This window comes from Artibeus jamaicensis, unplaced genomic scaffold (genome assembly GCF_021234435.1).
Source record: "Artibeus jamaicensis isolate MK-2021 breed Jamaican fruit bat unplaced genomic scaffold, CSHL_Jam_final scaffold_537, whole genome shotgun sequence".
In the NCBI taxonomy this organism is placed as follows: domain Eukaryota; kingdom Metazoa; phylum Chordata; class Mammalia; order Chiroptera; family Phyllostomidae; genus Artibeus; species Artibeus jamaicensis.
The window spans coordinates 16,785,059-16,812,625 of NW_026522047.1; the positions used below are offsets into that span (position 1 = coordinate 16,785,059).

The window sequence follows — 27,567 nt, forward strand, 5'->3', positions numbered from 1 at the left end:
AGATATAAATAGGAGACTCTGGAAAGATAATTGACTTACATCCACTCTAAGTTTATGGTACGTTTCGGTAGGCGCGAGGATGAGCATTTTACAAAATAAACAGACACAGAACTTCACGTGCAGATAATGCGACAAGTCCGCTCACCAGGACTAAAGGAGGCAGAGGGAGGGAAGTCCGAACGCTCCACGTATTTTTTTTCCCCTTAGAATCAATGGGGTGGGGGGGGGGCGGGGGCAAGGGCCGCTCCCCTTGCCGGAGGCGCTGGGGCCGGCGGGGCCTGGAATTTGGAGAGGATCCCTGGTCGCGCGGCGGCGCGCGGGTGCGCGTGTGAGCAGGCCAGCGAGCGAGCGGGCGGGCGAGTGCGCCGGGTATTGGCAGCGGAGGAGTGGAGGCTGGGCGGCTCCGACTCCCTGACGCCAGCGCGACCAGATCAATCCAGGCTCCGGAGCGAGCGGGCAGGCGGGAGGAGGAAGCAGAGGCCGAGCGACTGAGCTCGGGCCGAGGCGCGGGGAAGGACCCTGCCAGTGCAGCGCGGCTCATTGCCCGGCCGCCCGGACCGGGGCCACGGGACCCCACTCTCCCGGCCACTCGTGCGCCTGCACGGACGGGCTGCCGCCAAACCGGTAAAACGAAACAGACCCGAACCCAACTTTCTCTTCTGCTGTGTTCCCGCTGTCTCCCCTTGGCGCTCTGGACTTTCCAGTGCGCCGCCGCAGCCTCAGTGGGGGCGGGCGCGGGCTGCAGGACTGCCGCGGTCCCAGGGGTCGGCGCGATCCGCGGTGGGGAGGGGGCTCTTCCTCGCGTGGGGCGGATCGGGAACCCCCCCCCCCATGATGGCGCCTCCCGGCCGCTTGGAGAAACGAACCTGCCACCTTCTCCGCTCACCCCAACCAGCTGAGCAAGGCTAGACCGGGATCCCTCTCGCGTCTTTGTTGGGTCTGCGGTGGGGAAGCCGCGTTCCTCTGCCCGAGCCTCGCCCCAGCCTCGCGCCCCCCCCCCCCCCCCCCACCAGCGGCGGAATCTCCCCGGCCCCCTCCCGCTCTGCCTGCCCCCCGTTTCTCTTTCCCTTTTTACAGCCTGGCCCAGGCCGGTCCGCGCGGCCCTGGGCCCATTGTGTCCCGCGCTGGCCCCGGCCACCCTTTCGGGAGCTGGAGGGCGGCCGTCGGTGGCACTGCCCTTTAGGTGCTTGGAGCCGATCTCTCACTGTGGGGGACACCCAGTGTCCTGGGCCCCCTCCGCCTCCCAGTCATGTTCCCTTCTCTGCCCCAACGAACCTCTTGGGCGGAGGTCAAGGAAAGTTCGTCCTGAAATTCCTTCTAATTTATTCAAAGATTTGGCGGCGGCGGCTGCGCGTAATTTTTTTTTTCTCTTCCGCCTACACCCCCCTGCGCCTCCAAGTGTCGTCTCATTCCTTTCCCTTGACCGGATTCGATTGCCTCACTGCAAGCGTATTTGTGAGTTCCCTGTCGAACAACTGCTCATTTACTCTGCTCCCTGGCCTTGGAAGGGTTTCCGGGGTTGTTTCTGTAGAAGGTGGGGGTGGTGGGTGTGAGACAGAGAGATGTGGGCTTGTTTTTCTAGTTGCTTAATAAATATGAAGGCTTAAAGGCAGAGCGCTTCCTTGATGTCCTTCGGAAAGGAGGAGGAAGAGATGCCTGCCGGATCTCACAACTGCAGTAGCTGCGGCTTTTGTTTATTCGGAGGCGCACACGATTTTTGTATACACTGTGCGAGATAACCGGGAAGACGCTTCCTTTCCGAAAATGAGGCGCGTCTGAGAATCAGCTCCCGAGAAAGCTTCGTTTTCTAGAATATTGTGACAACCGGCCCTTTTCTTCCTCTTGGTGGTCTCTGCTTTCCATTGTATTGGAAGTTTCAAAGTAGGTGGAATGATTCAGAAGTTGCACGATTTCTGTATGTCTTTCCTGTTGCTGACAAGTGCCTTTATTTCGGAACATATCTCGCTCTGCCGGCCGGCCTGTCGTGGATAACATGCCTATTACAATTCAGCGACACAATGAGAAAACTGTTCTCTGCCTGTGGGGATTGTTCGCTTTGTCGATGATGACCACTTTACGTTTTATTGGAGGTAGAGGAGCTGTATTGGGACTACCATGGAAAACGCACTGAGGCGGAAGCGATCTTTCCTGCCGCAGCATTTTCAATTAGTATAAATATTTTGCATCAGTGTTAGCTGATGTAGGTGCCAGGCTTAAATATGCTGTGCTGATTTAAGTGTCTGTCCTCCCCGCCCCCTCCCTCTTTCCCATTTGCAGTTATTTGGTATTGCTGTGCAGGTGGTGTACGTTTGTGTAGTACTGCAGTTCTTAGGAAACTGTAACCAGGGTCTCAAGAGATGATTTTCTAGAGGTGGGTGATGCCGGAGCCTCCCAGGGGTCCAGGCCGGATCGGGTTTCTTCTGCGGGTCGGGATATGTCCTTGCTTTGGTTTTGTCCCCTCCAGCCATAGGTATGTAACCAAATCCATTTTTCCTTTTTGCATCATCCTTTGGTTTTATACCCTTGAAGAGCGGATGACCTTTGCATTAGAAAAATGACAGTTGAGGCAATTGAAAATGGGAACTTTTTACACCTCTTGAAATTTAATTTTTTTCCTACTAAGTTAAAGCATTAAGAGGAAGTCTCATCTTCCCAAATATATTTACTAGTTAAAAACTGAATTTCCGATTATGATTTTGATTTCTAGCAATTCTGGGTTAAAGATAAAACTTAATAACTTGGTTAGATTGGAAAAAGAATGAACTTGAGTGTAATTAGACGAGTGTATTTAAGCTGCAGTCGCCTACACGATTGGGGCCAAGCTGTGTGTGTATAAAAGATCTCATTTGTGTAGTCTTACAAGGCTAATGGAGGCATCATTGAGGCTTTATAAATAATGTAAGTTGTGTATAATGTAGAGTCTCCAGAGGCAGCAGAGAAAGCATCATTACCAGCCTTTTCAACCTCCTTGAGATCTTAAATTGATTTACAGCACTGAACTGGCGCAAAATGATACATCAGGATGACATGGGGTCAGCCTGTAAAAGTCTATGATGTCAGCCTATTAGTTCAGTCATCATAATTAAACCATATTACAGGGGCAGCTAAGCAGGAGTCTGGCATTATACCTCAGATACGGGTGGTGCACAGGTTTTGTTTATGGTGGAAAGGCTGAACCGGCCAGGAATGCTGGTGTTTTTGAAGGCTTATAGCACTCTGAATTTCTGAAAAAATTGACAATAAATGCACGGGTGTTCAGTCTGCAGGTAGAAGCAGCTTCTTTCCATGTGGCTTTGAAGAAACAGATGCTTGGGAGCTGCTGATTAGGACCTTTGCAGCTCTGGTCCATGTCCTGAATCATGCTTCGTGTGTGCTTGAATTTAACTTGGCCTTTGGGACCTTCTAAAATATCAGAGGACCACATACTTCTTATCTCTGATCCTTTTATTAGCACTGAGCTGCCCTGTATTGATGTATCAGCTGACATGTTATTTTTTTTTAACTAGTCATAGTTCCCAGGTCTCTACTGAAAACAAAGATAATTGAACCGAACACATGAACAATTCAGGGAAATACCCGGGTTTTTTGGTTAGATTTCTGGCAGTCCCAGTTCAGTCTGTGGGTCATCTAGGGCTGCACTGCCCAGTAAGTTAGCCTTAGCCACATGTGGGTATTTAAACTCAAATTACTTACAATGAAATACTTTTCAGGAACACTAGTCACCTTTCAGGTGCTCAGCAGCCACCTGTGGCCTGTGGCTGCCATGTTGGATAATAGTGTAGAGAACATGGTAGGGGCTCCGTTGGACAGTGCTGCTCTGGGATTTTTTTTCCCTCTTCCTCTTTTTCTGCTCATCGTGCAGCTACTTCTCTGCTTGATACCTCTGCTGATGAGTTTGTGGGGTCAAAAAGAGGAAGAGATAGAAATGAGGTTGACTTTCCCATGCATTACATTTCTTATGGTGTCATGGATTCTCATCTGATTTAGAGAAATAATTATAGCTAGTTTTTTCCCTGAGTTTTTACTGTTTTCCTCATGTTTATTTTATTTTTTATTTGTATTTTTTATCCCCACTGAAGGACATGCTTATTGATTTAGAGAGAGGGGAAGGGAGGGAGGAGAGAAACAGCCCTGTGGGAGGCAGCCCCCAGCCTCGAACCTGACTCCAGCCGGCGGAACCATCCCAGCCAGTGCTGTTACCTTGTTTTTAACACTCCCGTCTCATTTAAGCCTCAGAACTTTTCTGAGTACTTCTGTAAGTCACATTTTAGAAGTAAAGAAACTGAGTTCAGAATGACTCACTATCTTGCCTCAGGCTACATAGCTAGTGATTATAAGAGTCTTAGCTTGTAACTATATATTTATTTATATATTTATATGTATACACACACACACATTTGTCTAGAATCCCAAAGGATCATTGTTCTGCTGGACTTTATTAATTGAATATAGGCTTGATTTTGCTTTTATTTTTTAGGCCTTTAGACAAAATTTGTGCTGTGTTCTCCTTGTCTGTCTCCTTTTAAGTGTTTGGAAGAAAGGAAACATAGGGTTAATTTGTATGGAAGCAGAACATAACTGGAAGAATAAATCTGATATAAAAGTCATGGATTTCAAAGCCAAATTACTTTGATCTCTGCTCCTCTGCCTAATTCCTGGCACGTTCCCCTCCTGTTTTTCCTGTATAACCACAAGCTGACGGTAGTGAAGAAGAAAGTTCTAGTAGTTCAGTTTGTCTCATCAAAATTTGTCTTCTCTTAGCTGGTGAATACTGTACCTTGAGATAAGAGAAATTCATTGCAAATTCCTTCAAAAGTTTTTTTTTTTTTTTTTTTACATTTAATGTCTACTTTTGTATAGTCTTACAGTTTAGTTGCTCTTAACTTTTTTTTTGTTAGGGCTATTTAAGAATCTAATGGAACCAGGGATCCTGTATGTTCTCACTACCGTCCTCAATTCAGAAATGCTTGTCAGTGGCCCTGGTAAACCAGTGTGTTCGCTTAAGTCCACAAATTGCACGGCACTTCAGGTGAAGAACATCATGGGCTTGCCTTGCCAAGTTAGTTCATAAACACTCAGATTTGTAATTTCCTTTACAGAGAATAGAGCTATTTAATGTTAAAAGCTGCTTTGAGGACTTTCTAATTCGGTTGGTTCCTATCAAGTTGAGCAGTCAGAGGCCCAGAGAAGATGGGTGTCTAAAAGTCACTCGTCCTGCGATCACCAGGAGGGAAAGCCAGGATCTGGGTCCTTGTAGTTCAGTTCCCTTTTTTTGTTGTGTTTTCCTGCCACACTGCTGAAGCCGGTTCCGGGCGCACCCAGCATACTGTCATTTGGGGAGGGGGGAAATGAGGAATTTTTTGGTATGCTGCTGACTTTTTGTACCTAACGTTGTTAATGCTGAGTAGGAATCAAGTATGACAACTTCAGAGATAGGTTTGCGCTTTTTTTTTTTCATTTTAGAGATGGAAAAGAAAAGTTCTGTGCATGATTTAATCAGTGGGATGTTACCAGAAAATGGGTGGTTCAGGATTGTCTGAAGTTCACGTTAAGTCAGGCAGTTCTATACGAATCTCCTACCTTGACTTTTGAAAGTGAGTTGCATCCTTAACAGAAAGCTGAAGTTTAGGGTGGTTAGAGAAAGAGCTGTGGGGTACTAGGGAGAGAACTGGAAAGACCTCTCTTTCTAACAAGGTAGAGAAGTGTGATATTAAAGTACGGAATGCCATTGAGGCTGCTGAAGTGTTCTCTGTAATTGTGCTTGGATTATGTGGTTTTTCTTTTTCCATTTTTAAAACAATTAGTATTACTGGTTTATTATAAAGGATGCGCCTCAGGAACAACCAGATGGAAGAGATGCCTGGGGCAAGGTCTGGAGCAGGGGCAGAGCTTCCCTGCCCTCTCCAGGCCTGCCGCTGCCACCACAGCTGCCACCACACCTGCGTGTCTTCACCAGCCCGGCAGCCCCGGTTTTACTTTCTGCTACCGGCATTAGCAGGGCACGCTCTGGTAGCACATGGCGGCATCTCTCTTGGGCCCCAAGCTGAAATCTCTTGTCTCTTTATATTCCTTTTTTGCTCTTACCTGGTAGGGCAACTGTTCGGTCCAGTCTGGTGCTCTGTCTTCTAATTTGCCACAAAAACACCTGAAAATTTTTTAACCTGCTTTCTGGGGCAGCTTCCTTCAGAAAGGAACACCTATTCAAAAATAACGTGAATGTACTTACTGAGCAGCTAAATGAAAGTCTTCATTTTGGTGTATTTTATTTAGGATAGTGTACAACTAGTTCTGTGGGCAAAAACCTAATGATTACAGATACTGCTGGCTGAGTTGCAAAAATAAGCAAGCTCGCAGAAGAGTCATTTGCATAGGGAAGTGAGATCGGAAGAGCCAGTAACTTCACAAACTGTTCAACTCCCGCAGCTATATCAGATTTTTAGGGAGGTACCGGAAACTGCAGTATGTGAGCAGGTTAGCATCTTCATAATGTTTGTTACAAGCTAAAATCAGAACTTTAGGGAAGAGTCCTTCTTGGAAATAAAGCAACACACCGTCTCCGGTTCACGGGAATCGGTACCTGGCGATTCAACCTGATCTCTTTTCTGCTCGGTTCCTCTGGTTGGCACACGGAGCCTGATTCCCTCGTGAGAAGTGAGTCTGTGGTGTGCAGGGTTGGTTCCTAAGTAGTTTTCTTGACTACAAGCCCCCATTTAAGGGAACACACACACACGCAGTAGTTAGTTACACGTCTGTATGCGTTTGAGCTCAAAAAGCAAGATGATACTGTGTCATGTTTGGGAAGAGCAGGATGGAGTAGTCTAGCTTTCGAGTTAAAGGTATATTTACGGACATTATTTTAATGCTTTATTTGTAGTTCCTCCTTAATTTTAGGGCCTCCGTACCACACATTTTCCCCTGCAGTCTGAGATAGGGTGTAGCTACTCACGCTTTTCATTTACTCGCCTCTCTCCTGTCGGGTCTCTTAGGTTTCTTTGCAGTGTTGTTATGCTAAGTGGAAGCATTTCAGACCTTTGTCATCTTTTTCTTTCAGTTTCGAACATCATAAGAAGAAGGGAACTAATTATCTTACGTATTATAATTAGGCATTGAATTAAATTTTTTAGTTAGGTAAATGCATGATTTTTTTGTTTAGATTAGACCTTTTGTTTCGATTAGAGACAAGAAAATGTGTCATTTTAATGGAAAAGGGATTTTAAACATGTTCTTATTTGATCCTTTGGATGCAGTATTTAAAAAGTATGTGCTTCATTATTCAATGAATATTTATTAGTTCTGAGCGACTGAATCGTGGGTGAGAAGACATGAAAGTGAAAAATTGAATGCACCCTGGCCAGGCGGCTCCATTGATTGGAGCTTCATTCTGTGCCCCCAGAGGCTGTGATTCGGTCCCCGTCTGGCACCTTTGAGAGACAGCCACCCGAGTTCCTCTCTCATAGCGACGTCTCTCCCTCTCCCCTCTTCCCACCCTTCCCTCTGTCTTCTTCTTTAGAATCAGGTAAACATTATCAGGTGAGGATTTTTTTTTTAAGATGAATCCAAAAAAATTAAATGCAACGACATTGTAACAGCTGTTGTAATCTAGGAGCGAGTTGTACAGACAGCTCCCGTGAGGACCACTGTGGCAGGGGAGGGCCTGTCGGTGTGCACAGGTGTGAACAGAGACGGGGACACATTCTGCGCGTAGTCGGCCTGGCGGACTCCCGAGGTAAGGACTCCGGAGGGAGGGAAGCTCTGTGCAGTAGAACTTTCTGCAGCGATGGCCGCGTTCTGTCCTGGCACTGTCTGACGCTGCTGCCAGGAGCCACATGTGGGTATTGAGCACTTAAAATGTGGCTAGTGCCACCGAGAACTGCATTTAAAATTTTCATTAGTTTATGTTGGAGTAGCCCCCTGTGGCCATCCTGTTGGACAGCATAGATCAAGAGACTGGGGAGCAGCCCTCCCTGACCACAGTAGCTGTTCCTGAGGGGCCCTGTGTGGTGAGGTGGGGAGAGATTCAGCAACATGAAGATGGGGTGACAGTTTCGGGGGGCCTTAGAGTGCCAGAATAAGGATGCATTGGGAGTCACTGAAGGTGTCTGCACATGCAGTTTGGATTGGATGGGGTAGAGTCCATATGCCAGGAGATTATGAGAAAGCTGTTTGATTTACGTATCTTACGTAGTGGGTTTTGTGAGTAAAAATACACTTGCTGGTTATCTGGCTATAGAAGTAATGGGAGAGAGAGAAGGCAGAGATTATTCTTAAGCTTCCTACCTGAGTGGCTTTTACTTAAAAATAGGGAAGAACTACCTGTAGAAGGAATAAAGTTTTGTGTGAATGATGTTAGAATTGACGGGTTGAATTTAAGGTGGGGTAGGGGGTATTTAGGTATTCTACAGGCAGGTTGGAGATACAAATTAAGCAGAAGCTTAGAGAAAGGGCTTGGAGCTTAAAGTATAGATTCCCAGCCAGGACTGACTTTGAAAATGATGCTTGAATTTCTAAGAATAGCGGGTATTTTGCGAGAGTCTTGAACAGAGAAACAGAAAAAACTGACGATGGACTCTTCCCTTGAAATCCACACTCAGGAATTAGGAGAGGGGGGTGGCGTGCTGGAGGTAGACAGAAGAAGAAGCTGGAAGAAAGGTGTGGCGTCAGAGAAGCAGTTAAACCAGGAAGCCAAGGGAAGAGAAATTCCAAGACTCGTTCAGAAGGGAAATGTAAAGTTCACGGTGAAGGAGGAAAGGCCAGGGTAATCAAGTAAATGCAGTGGAGGCAAGAGAGACAGTGTGCTAAGACATGAGGACGAGACTCTTCTGATTCCCTCCAGTGACTTATGTTTCAAAGTAGAAGATGAGTGTTCTTGATATTTGAAGGTTGAGGGAAAGAAGTTAATGGACAGAAAACAGAGATTGGTGGAGTCAGTCCCCAGGTGAGGAAGTACTAGCCGTGGTAGAGCTGGAGAGCGGCCTGAGAAAGAGGCAGACGGCAGAGCCCCTGCCAGTGTGTGCCCATTTCCCAGTCGGGTAGGAGGCAGGTCCCTCCATTGGGACGGGGAGATGGGGGGTCAGCAGATGGTATTGGAGGATTGGAATAATGGAGTTTTGGAAAAACCATTGGAGACTTCAAAGTCTAAACAGTGGGTGGAAGTCTGGGGGGAAGTTCGATGTGGCCATAAACAAGACTAGGGAATCGTAGCTTCCAGTGTGACCAGGTGACGTGGAAGTAAGATTGGGGGAAAATGCTGGTAGAGTTGATGGTGGCCGAGGGACAGGAAATCAGTTAAGAAATGAGGCGCTGGAACCTGGATGTTTGAGTTTAAGCTACCAAGCCCCCCAAACATAACTTGCTTTTCATGACCTTGGGCAAGTTGCCTGCTATTAACATTTGCACCTTCCTGTTCCTCATCTGAAAAAGAGGGGTAGCGGTGCCAGCAGGGGTGACAGTGCCAGAGGGGTAACAGTGCCTCATGATGGATTGCAAATGAAATGAGTTACACTTTCATATTTCGTCGAATTTAAGATGCTGCCAACTGTGAGACATTATTTCATGTCTTCCTGATGGGAAACTTGTCCATTAGACACGCTGTGCCATCGATGATATGCGTCCGGTTTCGGAGGTGAAGACTGAAGGCACACCTTCCAGTCACTGGAGCACGGACTCCACAAAGGACAGAGCCTGGGGGTGGCCTAAAGTAAGCACACGGAAAATGCTAGCTATTTATAAAAATCAATGTGATTTCAGAGTCTAGAATGTTAATGAGAGAGTATTGGATCCAGTCTAGATAAGGGGGTCACAGGTTACAAGGAGTCTAATGGACTGAATGAATTGAAAAGAAGAGTTAGGCAGTGGGAATGCCGGTAATGAAATTGTGAAATACCAAGTTTGGGAATTTGTAGATGGAGCATTTCCCTGACGATGGAGGTTTTTAAGAAAAGTGTAGAAATTGAACTGAGAGAAGAATGCCTGAAAAAGCTTCTAAAAAGTTATTTAAATTCCCAGAGAAGCGATTTTCAACCTTTTTCATCTCATGGCACCTGTAAACTCATTACTAAAATTTGGGGGCACACTAAAAAAAAAACACATACTTTTTGCCGATCTGACAAAAAAAATAGTTACAATTTTGATTCACAATGGATGGCTATTGATTGTTGCTCTGGTTGTTGTCACTTTTTTAATGTGACAATCTAAGGGAAAGGAGGTCCATGCCCCTGACTAAATAGTCAGGTATTTCATGTTTTCAACATTCTAGCAGCACACTGGTTGAAAATTTCTGGCCTAGAGCTTTAAAAAAGCAAGTATTCTGAATTTATCAATGGCTGTTCTTACGGCATTCATTACTGTTTAAAAATTTTTTTCTTCTTCATTAGAGTAACGTACGCTCAGTGCAGAAAGATCCTGGCACGGATTCTTGTCACAGTGTCACAAGGAAAGTGAGGGGTTGATCCGTGCCATTTCAAGAGGTCGGGAGCTGTTAATAGCCAGCTGTGGAACCCTTCTGAAGGGGGCTCCCACGGCGGAGGAAGCCAGAAAGGAAACACGTACAGACTTGACAGCATTTGTGTGACCACAAATGACCAAGTACACACTCACGAACACAGTCTTTCAGGTGGCAAATTTATAGCAAGTTACTGTTCTTTGTAAGAAATTTGTGGAGTGAATTAGGAAGACCATTGCTGTAGAAAAATTGGTTGAGGGCGGGAACAAGCAATTCACAAAGCAACAAAATGCAAACTACTAACAACCACAAAATGTTTTGCTGTGTCCTGGATCCGACTCTTCAGTGGAATGGGGATGAAGTTGTCTTCTATTTTCACCTTCTGGTATTACTGTTTGGGAACCGGAAGGTATCAGTCTGGGAAAGCTGGCCCTATCTCATCGGAAGAAGGGAAGCCAAAATTTCCCTGCCTCTTAACAGAAGCGGGCGTTCCAAGGAGGTACACTTCAGGGGCCACCAGTTATGTGCAGTTTCTCAGTGGGCTGGCACGAACGAGGAACCTCGAAGACACCGGTGGTTCGTACAGCACGTGGAAGTGAGCCTCCTTCCCCCCTCCCTGAGTGGCAGTACTGCAGTTTATCACGACAGTTTCGTACTCGTCTGAGACACAGTGATGGCCTTGGAGTGTGGATCTGGACGAACCAGTTCATGGGGTGTTCCAGTGAGAAAAGTTCCCCCGTGCAGTAAAACCTCTTACAAAAAGCGAGAACCATTTACAGAGTTAGGCATCCGCATTTAACGTGCTAGATTTTTTCTTACGAATAGCAGTCAGGGTTGTGTGTGTAAAAAGGCTTCACAGCTCTGACTGGTGTGGCTCAGTGGGTGAGTTGGTTATAGCATTGTCCTTGTAAACTGGAAGGTCGTGGGTTTAATTTCTGGCCAGGGCACACGCCACGCGTAGGTTGTGGGTTCAGTCCCTGTAAGGACGCATCTAAGGGGCGACCAACTGATGTCTCTCTCTTTCTCTCCTAAGTATCCCCCCCTTGTCCTCTCTGTAAAATCAATAAGTGTATCCTCAGGTGAGGTTAAAAAAATAAATTAAAAAATTTTAAAAAACATACGAAAGGCTCTCCACATGCTGCCATTAAACAGTCTGCTGGTGACCGGTGGGGTCCTTACGTACAGTGCACTGTCTTCCCCCACAGTAAGTGAGCTCCTACCGAGCCGGTAGGCAGACTCAAACTTGCCAGTGTCTTCTGCCTCACCGTCTAACTTCTTTCATATGGTCTGTAAATATTCCCGAGTGGTACGGGGAGGGCTCAGCACGGTGGCCTGTTCCTACCACCCCCCACTCTGAAGTCCTCCCTAGGCCGACTGGAGTCGGGACCCTAAACTGGGGTGCTCTGCGCAGACCCATCCCCCAGACTCTTTAAGCTGAGTTGGGGAGAGAAGATGAGCTCCAGGAAGATGAAAGGAATCATGATGGTGCAGTGAGGGCTGCTTTAGAAACGATACCTCCAGCCCCATTCAGGCCCAGGACAGTCGATTGTATATGGCTTGCCTCTCAGCCAGCACCGCTTCCTGTTCCGCTTCTTGTCCATTGCTGTCCATTTGTAGTCTGGTGTAATTAGTAACAACCTCTTCTTCCCTGGTACCTGGATGTGGGCTTCTGTGTAGCTTGCTCGAGCTTGAGGGAATGTGAGTGGTTTTCAGTGTTTTTATGTTAACTGTGAACAAAATGAACTTATTCAAATGATTGGCATCCAAGCTCTATTTACAGCATGTGTTCACATTTATTTATTTATTTATTTTAAAATCCTCACCCAAGGATATGTTTATTTGATTTTTAGAGAGGGAGGACAGACAGACAGAGGAAGGGAGAGAGAGAGAGAAATGGAAACATCGATGTGAGAGAAACATCCTGTATGTGCCTCCACTGGAGATCAGCCGCCACTTGGGTGTGTGTCCTGACCGGGGATTGAACCTGCAACCTTTTGGAATATGGGGTGACAACTAACTCTCCAGCCAAGTGAGCCACCTGGCCTGGGTCAGCATGTATTTGCATTTAAACATGAAGAGCCTTGTCTTGTTAAATTGCACAGGTGGAGATGTTGCTTTATGTTGCCAAAAGCATCCTTTTAAAAAGGTGCATCCCCACTGTGGGGGGTTCTGCTTTTTATTAAGCTGATTTTAATCAGTTCAGCAGGTGTTTCATGCCTCCCAACTGTGAGTCCAGCCTTGGGCTCTGTTTTGGGAAGAACAGAGAAATGTACGTGGCAGTCTTCCTGATAAGGGAAAGGCCGTGAAATGACAGATAATTGTTATTGGTGTTAAGTCATCTCAGCTAGAAAGTATTTCTCTTATAATTGGGAGAGTGATTATGTAAACTTTGGTTTTTAGAAGCTATTTTATTTTTCTAAATAACAGATTTGTGTACTGGGAAGCGGACAGGGCCAAACGGCTCTTGAGCTATTTGAGTAGTACAAAACACGTTTTGCATAAGATGCGCTAAAAAACTTGAAGGATATTTGAATTGTTAACTTTCTGTTAGGTTATCGCACTTTGTAAAGTTGAGTTTTATTGTTTAATAAAAAAGTATATTCCCACCCATACCATATTCACCCAGAATCAGATCATATATTCCAACCCTATACACAGAAATACAATTCTCTGAAAATCCCAGTTCAGTGGTATTCCGTTCTGTACAAAAACACTTTCAATTATTTTTTTCTTTATAAAAAGATAAATCTTGCTACCTCAGTCATAATGCTGTTTTTTGAAGCCGTGTGGGCTAAACCTCTTACCTACATTCAGTTTTTATTTTGTTGATACTGGGGTTTTAAAATCAAAAACGGTCATCGATTATTAAAACACTGGTTTGCTGTCTTGCACTCCCCCCTCCTAGCTCACTCTTCACAACGACCACTTGCTCAGCTTTGTCCGCTCCTTCCAGGCCTTTAAAGATGCGTGTATACTGCACGTGTATAGGTTTCGTTTCTGCTTCTTTTTTAAAAATCAGATTGCGCTCTATATACTGGTTCTGCAATTGTAAAAAGACAATTGTGGTATGCTTTTCTTTCCGTGTCAGACATGAAAGTCTGTCTTTTTTTACTTTTGTAACGGTTACCTCATTGTCGGATGTACCATAATTTATTTAATCATTCCCTTATTGGTAGACATCTGGGTTATCTGGAACGTGAATAACGGCGAGACTAGATGAGGCTGATCTGAGGACGCTGCTTCCCTGGGGCTTGCTCGGGTCCTGGCTATTAACCTCACACCACAGGGCTGGAGGTGTGGGGATCCTCTTCATCGTCACCCCAAACCTTCCTCCCACCAGCCTCCATAAAAACACTCAGCTCTGACTATCAGTCGGCTTGTACCAGTCACTTCCCTTTACTTGCTGCCTTCATTCACCCTCACTCCTCTAAGATTGTAGCTTCTGGCCCTTATTCCCTCCAAGCTGCTCCTGTGATCGTCCTTAACCTTTGACTCCAGCTAATAGACTCAGTCTCATAGTCCTATATTGTTGGGTTTTTCATTTCTAAAAATTAAACAGATTTCCCCAAGATGATGGTTAATCATTTTCTTTCCTTACACGTGCAGGAAAGTGTATTTGTTCGTGGCTCTCTCTTCGGGATGTAGCATCCAGACTCTGGCCCCTTCTGCCACACCAATCCAAACCTTCATCATCTCAGAGTGTATCAGTTGTTGTGTGTAGCTTCCTAACTGGTCTCCCTGCTACTTCCTACTCCCATCCTTTTTGTCTGTCCTCAACCCAGCCAGCCCTAGTGGTCCTGTTTAAACTGTCAGTCATAGGAACACGTATGTTACCTCTCACATCTCCCAGTGGTTCCTGTCTCGGTCTAGAGCGAAAGCTGGCAAGTCCCTGCAGGCCCCTCTGCCTGCTGCCCGCACCTCCCCGACCTCACCTCCCACTACCCTCTCCTCTCCCTTCCTGCCCCACTGGACTCCCTGCGGTCTGAGCACTTCAGCCCCACTGTTGCCTCGGGGCCGGGCCCCGGCTGTTGGCAGTGCTGCTCCATGTGGCTTGGCTCCCCTCTTTTCTGGGCTTGCATTTGAGTGCCCTTCCATAACCACTGGAGTGTAGGTCTCATGAAAGCATGGACTTTCCAAAAATTACTGTGTGTGTTTTAAGAGATAAGGGAGGGAGGAAGAGGAGAGAAGCGTCCACCCATTGCCTCTCGCATGCCGGACTGAACCTACAACACACAATGGGAATCAAACCAGCAACCTTTCGCTTTGCTGGACAATGCCCAACCCACTGAGCCACACCGGTCAGAGCTAAAAACGCCTGGTTTTGTCTCTCTTGTTCAGTGCTGTGTCCCCAGTGCTAGGAACGGTGTCTGACACAGCACAGGTGTCTGTCCAATGAATTGAGTGACCGTGGTGCTTATCGGCTTTATTTTTAAGTCATTTAAAAAAAATAAAGTGAGAAATTTACCGAACAGATAAAAACTAGGACAGAAAGTGTGTGCGTTTTTCCGTATATATGTAACAGTAAAATTAGCTTTCTTAGCTGTGAAATTACTCCTCTAATACGGTATGTCTTTGAGCATGTTATCATCTTCAAGTCAGTTTCACGTATTTACCTTTAATCTTCGTAACAGCCCCGTGGCGGTAGGTAGTGGAATCAAAACTTTGTGGAAAAGCAGGTTGAGGCTTAGAGGAGTGCTGTTTCGCGGCTCGGCGACTGAGTGGAAAGTCGCCATTCAAACCCGCCTCCCATTCCAAGAGAGGGACTCTTGTTTTCTCAGTTAGAAACATCTTCGCACGACAGAGGACCGGTAGGGGTTTTATTTTGAAAGTCTGGAGAACGGCCCCGATTTCTGACTCCAGATTTAGTCTGTCTTTTGTTTCCATTTTGAAAGTACACGGGTTAACTTGAAAGTTCCTGACAATGACAGATCAACAAGTTTTATTTCTCTCACCTGTGGAGGAAGTGGCCTCCACCCAGTTTCACTGAATTAGGAGGGAAGTGATTTTTTCAAGTGATAAAAAGAAATAAAATTCCATGCTCTTCCCAGAGGAGGAGTTCAACAATTGGGAGAATGGTGTGAGACCATATGTTGGTTTGTAAAAGGATATAACTTGTAAAGATGTTTCCTTTGATGCCTGTGATGGATATGGATGTGTTTCCCTTCTAGAGGATCCAGATTAAATGATTCAATTAAGCTCGGAGCTGAAGGATCTAAATATAGGGAGAGGGTTCAGGCTGTCCTGCCTTGTGCTAGTCGGCTCAGCCCTACAGATGTGCTTTCTTGTTGTCATAAACAGCACCTGTGAGATCAGTGGAGCAAGAGAAAAATGTTCCACAAATGAAATAGAGCAGGATTTTTTTTTAAAAATAAAAGGGCTAGGTTTCTCCTCCTCTGGCCTCTTCCATTTTCGTCTGTGAATTTGACATTTGAATTTTTTTTAACCTGATTAATAGACTCTAGTATCTGTTCTGGTTTAAAATGTAAGGTCCATTACATGCTAGTTAGCATGTGGTCTCGAGAAAGTTGTTTTAACCTGTGATCCTCAGGTTTGTTAGTAAAATTGAGATAATGATGCATACCTTGAAGGAACTGTCCTGTAAGGAGCCAGTAAGATGTTTGTAAAGACAAACAATAGAATGCTTGCGTAGGTAATAGCTCACACTAATTTCGTTCATTTGTTAATGATGAATCATTCATAACTGGCCACTTACGGAAATGTGCCACACTTAGCAATCTGTAAAATTGCTATTCTATGTAGCAGTGACGCAGAGAGAGAGTTGTTTTTTCGAAGAGACAACTCCTTAGACGTTTTCCCTCTTGTAGTCAGTAAAATTAAAACTTAAAATGCCTCTGGTCTTTGGTATTCTGTGTTTGAAGAATGCACTCACAGTTCGATGACTCAGTACAATTTTTGAGTTGGAGTGACTCAGAAGTTTATCGGGGTGAGGTAATTAGGACCAGGCTGTCTCGAAAGGCTGCCAGGTGCTGTAGGACAGGTCTCCATAACAAGCATGAATTTTAAGAACGGGGAATCAAGTGGGATTGAGGGATTGTTGTAGTACAACTTTTAGAAGAAGTGGCAAGGAGATGCACAAGGGAGCCCAGTTGGTTTGTTGAAGTCGTTCAGAACAGTAAGAAAGCCTTGGAGTGCCTTCAGTCTGCTTAACTCAACAAATAGCTACCTGGTGAAACAGAACAGAACCGAACTGACACTTGCTGTTCTACGTGGAATCTCTGTACCTGAGAAGAGTGCCCCGGTCACCCTCCAAGCAGCCCGGGTTTGTCGGGGCAGAAGGACAGACTTGTGTGTGCGGACAGGACCCAGAAGAATGCGCTTGAAAGAATTTTCTAACGTAGTGAAGCTGTGTTCAATAGCACACTTGGCACAACTACATCTGTGAGCTGCATGCAATTCTGTCCTTGGAGACACATGTAATTGTGACATCCGTACATCCCTCGCTTCACTTCCATCAAGGGGATTCTATTTTTGAAATCATTAGGCCGAAATATCACCACTCGCCATGGACTTACGAGTAGTATGCCAGAATTCAAAGTCAGTGTGGTAGTCCTTTTTCACCCGGATTCCTGAGATTCCTGTTCACTTAACACTGTTGGGAGACCACGTCACAACTCTTGGCAGCTTGTCATGTAAGTCACACCTGAGGAACAGCCAGGAGGACATGTTTTAGAGGCAGCAGTGCCTGCCTATTTGCATTACTGAACAGAGGCTTTCGAGAGCTTGGCCTCTTCCCCTCCAACCACTGGCTTCTCCAGACTTGGGAGATTAATCTCTGAAAAAAATTGAATGAGAAAGTGGCAGACTGTTGTGTTATCAATCACATGTTTAGAAAGTTGGGAAGAGGTTCCGTAAGGTGAAATTTGACATCCGGCACTGGTCATAGCAGGACTTCACAGCAGAAATCTCTCTCTCTCTCTCTCTCTTTTTTTTTTGTTGTTGGCAGAATTCTTCTGTGACCTCCAGTGGATCTTCATGTTGCTTTCTTGCATGGGAACGCGGGCTGTTCACATTTCCTTTTTCTGAGGACTCCGTCGGAGTAGAGTTCCTTTTAGCCCAAGCAGTGAAGTAGGTTGTTTCAAAAGTGCTTTCGAGTCTGTAGTGAAGGAAATGGAGATTTTACCCAGCACCCCTTTCTTCTTGTTCTAAGGTTCCCCCCACCCCTTATTTTGGTTGGTGGTGGGTTACATTTGGTTAGATTCTGGACTCCCTCTCACCTGTTTGAAATGGAGCCATGTTGAAAGCCGGGCTAACTGCTCCTTTAAAAGAGGAAAAAGGAGTACAGAGACCTTCACCTGTTTTCTTCCACAATACAAATACTTCAGAACCGACTTAGTTCCTAGTTGGAATGATGGGGAAAAAACATTTGAACAGATTATTCATTGAAACCAAATCACAGAGCATTGTTACTTCGGGGTGTTTTCTGAGACTCAAATACCTTGTAGTTAGAGAAAACCCATCTCTGTTTTCAGTCGTCGTAATGGCATTATACTTGTGTAGCAAGCTGTACCCCTCTCCCCCCCATTTTCCTCAAAAGTAGGTAAATAGGTATCATTTTCCTCAAGGATCTGCACAATATAAAGTCTTCCATGCGTTTAATGGGAACTGTTTAGAGTTGGCACCACATAGAGTTGTGTTCTACTGGGTCCCGAGTATTGTTTCCGTCTGTCTTCATTATGCAATAGTAGTCCCCTCTTGTCTGTGGGGGCTACATGCTAAGACCTCCCTCCTTGCCCCCGTGGATGCCTGGAATGTCAGGTAGTACCAAACTCTGCATTTACTCTGTTTTTCCCTGTACATACGTGCCTATGATAAAGTTTAATGTAGAAATTAGGTACAGGAAGAGAGTAACAACAGAACAGGTATAACGATATACCATTAACCAGTTACGTGAATGTGGCCTGTGTCTCTCAACAAATCCTGTTGTTCTGTACTCACCTTTTTACTTAAAAGAAGCATCTCCCCGCCTCTCTTTGGCACATCCAGATTGCTAGCATCACTGCGCTTGTGCTTTGGAGCCAGTAGGAAGTAAAATAAGGGCGACTGGAGCAAGCACTTTGACGCCTCTGTGGTGGATCTGGTAACCAAGACGGCTGCTCAGTGACCAGTGGGCAGGGAGTGTGTACACATGGAGGCAAAGGGGTGATTGACGTCCCAGGTAGGATGGAGCAGGAAGACACAAAGTTTCATCAGGCTGCCCAGAACAGTGCACAACTTAAAACATGAATCGTTTAGGTCTGGAATGTTCCGCTTAGTACTTTCGGGCCACGGCTCACCACGGGTGGTAACTGTGAGAGCCGATGGGGGTGGGGTCTCCTGTCCTGGTGTCTGGGGCACTGCTCAGAGCATTGTTTCTCCGTCGGGAAAGGTGACTGCGTGTATGGCTTCTGCTTTGTGCGTCCTGCTGAGCTGGTTTGTGGACTGCCTACTGTTCACTTCCAGGTAATAGGTGCTGTAGATTTACCAAAGTTTGCAAGTTCTCAGTCCTTCAGGATTTGGGATTAACCCTGTAGTCTGATTCTAGTTAGGCCTAACGGATATGGTTACGATCCCCACTCTCTTTTGTGAATTCTCCATTTTGCTCTTACAGTAAAGCCCATTGCAGTTCTCGGTTTAATAACAGATTGTTCTTTATGTTTTAAATCATTGACTGGCATTGACTGTCTGGAATGTTTTTCTTTGAGGCCTTCATCTTTTTAAGCATTTTTTTAATCCTGATCTGTAGTGTGATTCTTTGTATTTTCACGTGCCAGGAATTTTTAGGGAATCTTCGTTTTATCCTCCATGCAAATCATGATCTGTTTCGACAATTCTGCCATCGCTAGTGTCAACCTTAAAAAGTAAACAGCAGAGGTTATCAAGGGACAAGTGAGTTTACCCAGGAATAGCCCAGGAGTTACAGTGTGGGACAAGCAAACTATGGTGAACCGCAGGCAAATCTGGAGAACAAAGGAGAGGAGGGTGCTTTCATATAGGGAGGGAGGAAGTTGGCAGGGGCGGTTTTGAGCAGAAGTTCATTGGAGGAGAGCTAGAGTTTGGGGTTGTGGTGGCTTCTCATTGGCTGAGTTATTGCTGGGCAAGGAGAAAATCTTCCTCCTTCTTTCTGGGGTATTAAAAATAAGCTTTCTCCTGCTGGGATATGTAAAATGAGTGAGAATAAGTGGTGTGTGTGAGAGAGGCCCCCCCCCCATTTCTGTGAACATTTCCTTTATTCATCTGTCACAGTAGGAGTGCCTGTACTCTGCATGGTACCTAAATTAAATCGAGTAAATTCAAAATAGTAGTTCATTTTGGAATCATGAAAAATTACCTGACAAATCCCCTGGCATGTTCATTTTGGGGCCCTTTTTGATATTTTAATTTAGATGTGTGTCTCAGAGGAGGCCAGAGATCTCACCCAGGCTTAACGCATGTCTAAAATTGGATGTTAGGGTAGATGACATATACCTTTTCACAATGCTAATTGATATGGCCCCCAGTAACGTTTTACAACATGAAGTGGGGGCTTCTACATCTCTGGGGCGTGACGGCGATGTGTTTTAGATACAAAAGTTCGGAACCGCAAAAATCATACAGTTTTCCTGTGATTTCTCTGAAACCCTGCTGTGGCTCTCTTTGGAAGCTCAAGTTTTTTTTTTTTTATTTCTAAGATCATCTATTTAAGAAGAAAGCTAGTGATGTAAGTCAGGAAATATGCACGTAGTTTATTTACTTACTTGGAAATACTTGTCTGCCCCAAAAGGATCAAATGTGTTGTTTTTCTTTTTAATTCTCACTGGCGGATACTCATTGATTTTAAAAAGAGGGGAAGGAAGGGAGACGGAGGGAGAGGAACATTGATTGGTTGCATCTCCTATGTGCCTGGACTGGAAACTGAACCTGTGACCTACGCATGTATGTGCCTTGACTGGGAATTGAACCCAGGACCTTTCCATTTATGGGAGGACCCTTCAACCAACTGAGCCACACCAGCCAGGGCAGAATCAAACATTTTTATAGAAAGATAATTTTTTATAAAAATATTTTATTTATTTATTTTTCGAGAGAGGGGAAGGGAAGGAGAAAGAGTGGGAGAGAGATATCAATGTATGGTTGCCTCTCATGCGTCCCCTGCTGGGAACTGGCCTGCAACCCAGGCATGTGCCCTGACTGGGAATCGAACCGCTATACTCTGGTTCGCAGGCCCGCGCTCAATCCACTGAGCTACGCCAGCCAGGGCAGAAAGATAATTTTTTATAAAGTTGTCTTTTTTTCCCCTTAAATAACTCATCCAACTGTTAACCATTTTCAAAGTGAAACCTGTAATTTTAGTTTCTGGATTCTTTCGATCTTTATGCTTTGATGTTTTGCCATTTGAATGGAGGTAGAGTAATGAACCAAAGAACAAGAGGTGAATTTTAAAAAGTGAGTTGCTTGCTTCGTTGAAAATAGATCATTTATCTTCTGTCACTTACTTTTTTAAAGGTACTAGGAGTCTGGTTCCCCCCCAGGCACTTTTTGGAGCCTATACTTTATGTTTATTGAATAATTTAATTATTCTCAATGTTTAATGGGATCGTTTATTTTGTCTAGCTCACTGAATTCCATGCCAGTGCAAGATGGTGGAATGGCCCTCATCTGAAGCTGCAGAGAGCATTTGGTCATTATGGCTGTCTCCTCTCCTTCTCAACCCTTTATTAAGGGGACTTGGAGAGTAACACTCGGTGGCTGCCCTCCCCTCCTGCCTTCTTAAAACATGTATGTTCAGATACAAATCAGAATAACTTCCTTTTAAAACTTTATGTGGAACACTGGAATATGAAGTGGATGGCAGACAGTATACTTTGTTGATGTTCACACAGTTGGATAATGACATGCTGCTTTACTAGATGAAGCCAAGAGGAAGAAAATGCCCATTGTTGTGCAGTTGACTAATTGGGCTTCCTTTAAATACAAATCAAGTTACACAGCAGTTGAAGGTATTTTAGATTTTCTTTTTTTTGCTTTCTTCCTTTTAACATTAAGGAATACCACCTAAGTTTCAAAATGAAATGTCTGAGTGCAAAGGCACATTCTGCTCACTGGGCTTCTGGCGGTGCTTGTAGGAATCCCTCCCAGCCACAGAGAAGGCCAGACTGATGTCGAAGTAGAATTGGTGTGTGGCTGGAGCTCATGAAGTTGAGTTGTATTGTTTTGTAATTAGTGAATTACATATAGAGGCTTTTGAAAATTTTAAGTTATACATTTGCATTAAAGAATGTTTGGAAAGTTTGTAAAAGCAGGAGAAAGAGATATCTCTAACTTTCCAAAACACAGCCACAGTTAATATTTTGTTACATTTACATATTTGTTTGTTCTGTGTTCTGCTTAAGATTTTTTCCAAGTTACTGTGTAGCTTTTTTATGAACATAATTTTTAACAGTTATATAAGTCTTTTGAGTGAATTGTACATATATAGCTTACGTAACTATTTTCCAATTATTAGGTATTTTTTTCCCCTATAATAAATAATGCTCTGATGAAAATCTTTGTACAAAAACATCTACCTTTTCTAGTTTGGGATATTTTCCTAGAGTAAGTTTCTAAAAGTGAAGTTTCTGGAACAAAGATCTCAATATTTTTAAGGCTTCTTGCCTAGATGAATGCTATGTTTTGTCAGTGCGAAATGTTTGTGTTTGGAGAAGAGGGAAGGAAATCTCTGTTTGCTGACTCATGTTTTTATTTTGCACTTTAAACTGATAAGGGCACTTAACTTTTGACATAAACTAAAGCAGGAAGTACAAAAAGGGGCAGGAAGAAAATGAGCTGTCTTGCCAAGGCCATGGTATCGTGGGCTCATTTGAATTCCTAATGGGAGGCAGATGACTTCTTTGACTGTGTATTTAAAAAAATGCTTGACTCAGTAAGGCAAAAAACAAGTGATCGTCCTACCTTTGTGTTTCATCTGTGCCCATCTGCAGACAAAGTTTTGCCATCTCATCGCTTTAATTTTTGCGAGTGGCATCGAGACCTTCACACCCTAACTGGCCCCTGCAGTGTTTGGAGGTGGTAGCTTTTGTTTTTATTTTTTGTTCTCGGTGTAGAGAAGACTTCCTGTATTGGGGACATCACCTTAGCTGTCTTCCTCAAACAGATCTAATCATGCTGATGTTCTGATTTAAAACCAGCCACTTGTCTGCAGGACAAGATGGATCACTGGCCCTTTACATCAGCCACCACCTTGAACCTATCTGTCGAAACAAGCCATTTAGAAAAGTGTTTTGAAAACTTGAGGCCATACAGCCAGACAGCATGGGCTCAAACCCTGGCTCCACCATTCAGCCCAGTGTGTAAACTGAGGGCGAGTGATTCAACTTCTGTACATCTCACTTTCCATACCTGTAAAATAAAGAGGCTATGGCGGCGTTCGCTTTGCAGGGTTTCTTGCAAAGACTAAACCCCCCATAGCTGGGAAGTGCGTGGAGCAGGTGTCAGGTGGTGGTCCCTGGAAATGTTAGCGCTGTTGTTTCACAAAATTCTACGCACACATCCTTGCAGGCCTGTCTGGTGGGTCCCTGTTGGGAGAACTTCCTGAAATCCCTGCAATTAATTGTTGTCTCTTTTTCATCTGTTTATTAGTTATACCCGTTTTAGAGCATGTGGCACACAATATTGCAGTTACACGCTGGCTCTTGCGTGAGAACTGAGTGCCTTCAGCACGTGGACCTCCGTGCTGCCCAGTGCCAGGTGCTGGGCGGAAGCTCGGGACAGTTGTTCAGTGAGTGTCCGTGTGAACAGGTGAAACACGGCTCTGAAATGCTGGTTCTTAATCTCTCCCTGCCCCTCTGCACACTTACTTATTTGGGTAACAAATCTGTCAGGGAGAGAGTTTGCAGTAGCCCCTGGTGATATTGGAATACTCTCCTCCCCTCTGTTTGAAAATCATTGGTTATAGTATGTAAAAAAGCAGTTTTTGAAGTAGAAGGAAATGACATACAGAATAAGAGGAAATCTATTCCCTTCATAAATTGTGACTAGAGAGGACTAGATAGAAGTTGTCTTTCTCGTTCTGTTACAAAACTAACCTTTAGTAAATGAGCATTTCAGTGGGTACATGCTGACCAAGCGCGACTTTTGATATTAGCATAATTTTCTTTCCTGTTTCCTTTTCTGTTAAATGAAAATAACACCAGCTTGAAAAGAACCAGTAAATTTGGGTAAAACTCTTTACTCTAAAAAATGAAAGGAAACAACTGACTCCTTACACAGTCTGTTGAATAATATTTGTATTTAATAATATTCACACTTAATATTGAACAAAGTTGAAGCTCCACACTTGGCCTTCTGATTTCTTCCGGGAGCTAAATTATTCATTAAACACTTACTGAGAATGCGCTGCGTGCCGGGCACAGGGTTGGACTCAGAGACAGGAAGAGAAGATTGAATTCCTCCTTTTCTTCTCGTGAGAGACAGGCCAGTGACCACAAAGCAGGAATAGACAGACATGCGCGACTTTGCGACCCCTGTTCATTATCATTACCTTTTTTGGACTTCTGGGCATCAGTAATTTCCCTCTTTCTTTGAGATCGTAACTGTATGCATAAAAATTTGATATTCGTGGTGGGGATAGTGATATATTCATCAAGGATCAGCTCTTTTCACATTATAGAAGGTTTCTTTTTACCTCTGGTAATGTTTCTTCTTTTAAAGTCTATTTCGTCGGATTGGATAGCTCTGCCAACTTTTGGTTAGAATGTGATAGGTGTCCTTCTCCATCCTTTTTCTGTCTGCCTTCCTCTCTCCGTGCAGTTAACGTCTCTGGTAAGTGCACTGCAGTTAGGTGGTGCTCCCATCCTCCCCCTGTCTCTTACTTAATTTAATCTGTTTATATTTAAGTAATTGCCGATACTTTGGGGATTAGGACTAAATCGTATTTTTAATACGATTAATTAAAAATTAAAATTAAAAATTAATTTTAAAAAATTAATAAATTAAAAATTAAAAATTAAAAATTAAAAATCGTATTTTTAATTTTTCCCATCCATTATTTGTTCCTCCCCCCTTCTTAGATTCTTTGTATTAGCACTGTTTTAAAAAATAATTCCATATTTTTAAATTCCTATTATCTTTTAATAGCTTTTAAATTATTCTTTCAATGGTTAATTTATTATGACATGGCTTCAAAACTTATATCAATAATATTAATTTAATTCTTACCATAGCCTGGGTAATACCAGGACCTTAGAACACCAACTGCATTTAGCCCTTTCTGCCTTTTTTTTTTTTTTGGTCATGCATTTTAATTATATTTTCAAACACCAAAGTGGCTCCGATTATTGTTTTGTAAAGTTGCTATTGATTTAGATTTACCCTTATTTATGCTTTTGGAATTCTTCACTCTTCATTCTTTTCTGCAGTTCCTTGCTCCTTTCGCGGGTCTTTTCCCTTGTGCCTGATGAATTCCTGCTGGAAGCCCGTTTTCTCGGGTTTTGTTTGTTGGAAAGCATCTTTACTTCGCAGTAATTTCTTTGCATGATTTTTCCACCAAGTAGAGACTTCTAAGTTACCAGCCATTTATTTACATTTGGCTTGCTAACGTATTATTTCATTGTCTTCTTGTTTCCATTGTTTCTGTCGAAATGTTGGCTGTCAGCCTTATTGTACTTACTTTAGAATAATGTCTTTGAAGAACTTGTAGATTTCTTTATATTTATCCTTCCTTCTTGGCATGTATAGGGCTTCATGAGTCTGTGGCTAGATGTCTGTTGTCAGTTTTGGGAAAACCTTGGCTGGAATCTGCAAGTGTTGCCTCTTTGTCAGTTTCTCCTCCTCGTCTCCAGTCACCTTGATCCAGTTTGTTACTGAGATGATTCTAGGCTGTGATTCAGTATAAAACTGGCCCATGTCATGTTTGTCTTTACGGATCTGAACTGAAAGTCTGTAGGGTATTTACCAGGGCCTCCTCCCCAGCAGGCCCTCAACTCCATTTTTTTGTGAATCTGCTGAAATGCCTGCTTGGTTCGTTAGCCTCGTTTAGCTTGCTACTCATAGCCTGGGCTTTGCAAATGCCTTAAGAAGAAAAGCAATGAAGAATGTTCAGCTCACTTCATTGCTTTTTCCTTCTGTCCATTGTCTCAGCCCCTCTGGACTGGAGTACCTTGGTTGCTCTTTGGTACCTTTAAAAAGCGAGGTTTCCCCACCTCCATCCCCAGCCCCGGTCGGCTTGCATTTTATTCAGCCTTCGTAGTTATTTTTAGGAGGTTGGTTTGATATATGCTACTGCATCTTAGTGGAGTTTGTGTAACATTATCCTCTTTTAATCTTTCTTGCCTTCCGTGTTTGCATCAGATGAAGGGCCACTAGAAGGTTGAAAGAAGACAGCACGGCTGGAAAATTTAATGAAGTGTGTGTTCACGGGCATCCCTTCATCCATGTCTGTGAAAAGGAGATGTGAAAAAGTGCAAAGTGAATTTCTTCCCTTACCTGCAGGCTTGTTCACTGAGTAAACACCCTAAAATGCAGCTACATTTTTGTGTTAGAAATATAACCGTCTCCACGTCTAGCATAAGAAATAGTTGAGGAACAAAGTAAAAACACTGAATTTTTTTCCTGTTGCTTTCAGTTTTTGTTGATTGGAGTGTGTTTTAAAATACATCGTTAGTAGTATAGCTGAATCTAAAGAGAAAACATAGTATCTGGTGAGAACTTGAACTTTTTTTGTACTGAGTTGTCTGTTGCTTCTATCTCAGAACTCAGGCAAAAGGTAGCATGCTCTTTAAACTGTGTCTCAGTGTACTCACCTGTAAGACGACAGCACTTTCACCGCCTCGCTGAAAGGAAAGAGCTACATCTTGTATTAGTCTGCCTGGGCTGCCACAGCCTTAATGCAGCAGGTCCTTGAATAACGCCGTTTTGTTCAGTGTTTGCTTATAACACTAATGAGACGCCATAGAACTCCCATTTATATCAGTTAGCCTGTGGTAAACTTGCATTCCTTATACGTCGCTTTGCTTAAAGTTGCAGAACCTATCGAAATTGTTAAGTGAGGCCTTACTGTACCATCGATCATGTGGTTTAAACAACAGAGATTTGTCATGCTTCTGGGAGCTACAAAGTCCAAGATCAAGGTTCCAGACAGTCTGGTGTCTGGTTTTCTCTTCTGGGCTCGCAGATGGCTGCCTTCTCCCTGTGTCCTTTCCTCAGTGAGGGGGGAGAAGAGAAGAGAGAGATCCCTCCCTTCTTCTTATAAAGCCACCAATCCAATCAGATTAGGGCCCCACCCTCACGACCTCTTTCAACCTTAAGTACTTCCTGAGAGGTTCCATCTCCAAGTTTGTTGACATTGGGGGTTTTTAGGATTTCAGCAGGAGTTTTACGGGGTACATAGTTCAGCCTCTATCACACCATAACACATAAAAGCATTTAAGATTGAACCTGGCCCATAGTAATTCTTGAATAAGTTGCGGTTTTGTGGTAGAGATGATTTTAAACATTTTTGCCCCTTTTTTCTCTTCTAGGTGCTGACTTTGGGTCACCTTCTGAAATACTGGGAATGGTCATTTGTACTTTGCAGCATCTTGAGACTAAAAGCTAAAGAGAATCTTCTGTGAATAAAGGAAAAGCCCTTCGCTGGTCCTTTTGCATTTGGAGCTGCCTTCCTTTTACCATAAGCCAGGAAGGAGTGTGTGTGTCAGCAGCGCTGCCACCATGAATGTGACAAGTCTGTTCTCCTTCACCAGTCCAGCCGTGAAGAGACTCCTTGGGTGGAAACAGGGCGACGAAGAAGAAAAGTGGGCAGAGAAGGCGGTCGACGCCCTGGTGAAGAAGCTGAAGAAGAAGAAAGGGGCCATGGAGGAACTGGAAAAGGCCTTGAGCTGCCCGGGGCAGCCCAGTAACTGTGTGACCATCCCCCGCTCCCTGGACGGCAGGCTGCAGGTGTCCCACCGGAAGGGACTGCCTCACGTCATTTACTGCCGCGTGTGGCGCTGGCCCGACCTCCAGAGCCACCACGAACTGAAGCCGCTGGAGTGCTGCGAGTTCCCCTTCGGCTCCAAGCAGAAAGAGGTGTGCATCAACCCCTACCACTACAAGAGGGTCGAAAGCCCCGGTGAGTGAGTCTTCTTGCGCAGCTGTGAATGTAGCAGGTTCAC

The 27,567-nt window shown here is 44.3% G+C and overlaps 1 protein-coding gene across 3 annotated transcripts in view; it reads left to right on the forward strand.

The window, feature by feature from the left end:
• The first annotated feature begins 334 nt into the window (after positions 1–334).
• The window catches only part of SMAD1 (SMAD family member 1), a 65,667-nt gene continuing 38,434 nt past the window's right edge, over positions 335–27,567 (forward strand). Inside the window, exons 1-2 of one of the 3 annotated variants that reach the window (XM_037162357.2) lie at positions 335–624; positions 26,935–27,524. In XM_037162357.2, coding sequence (XP_037018252.2) covers positions 27,125–27,524 — 400 coding nt within the window. In that variant the 5' untranslated portion in view covers positions 335–624; positions 26,935–27,124. Of the gene's footprint in view, positions 625–1,384; positions 1,456–1,502; positions 1,882–26,934; positions 27,525–27,567 lie in introns of those variants that run through there. The other 2 variants (XM_037162359.2, XM_037162358.2) reach the window with 2 other exon arrangements.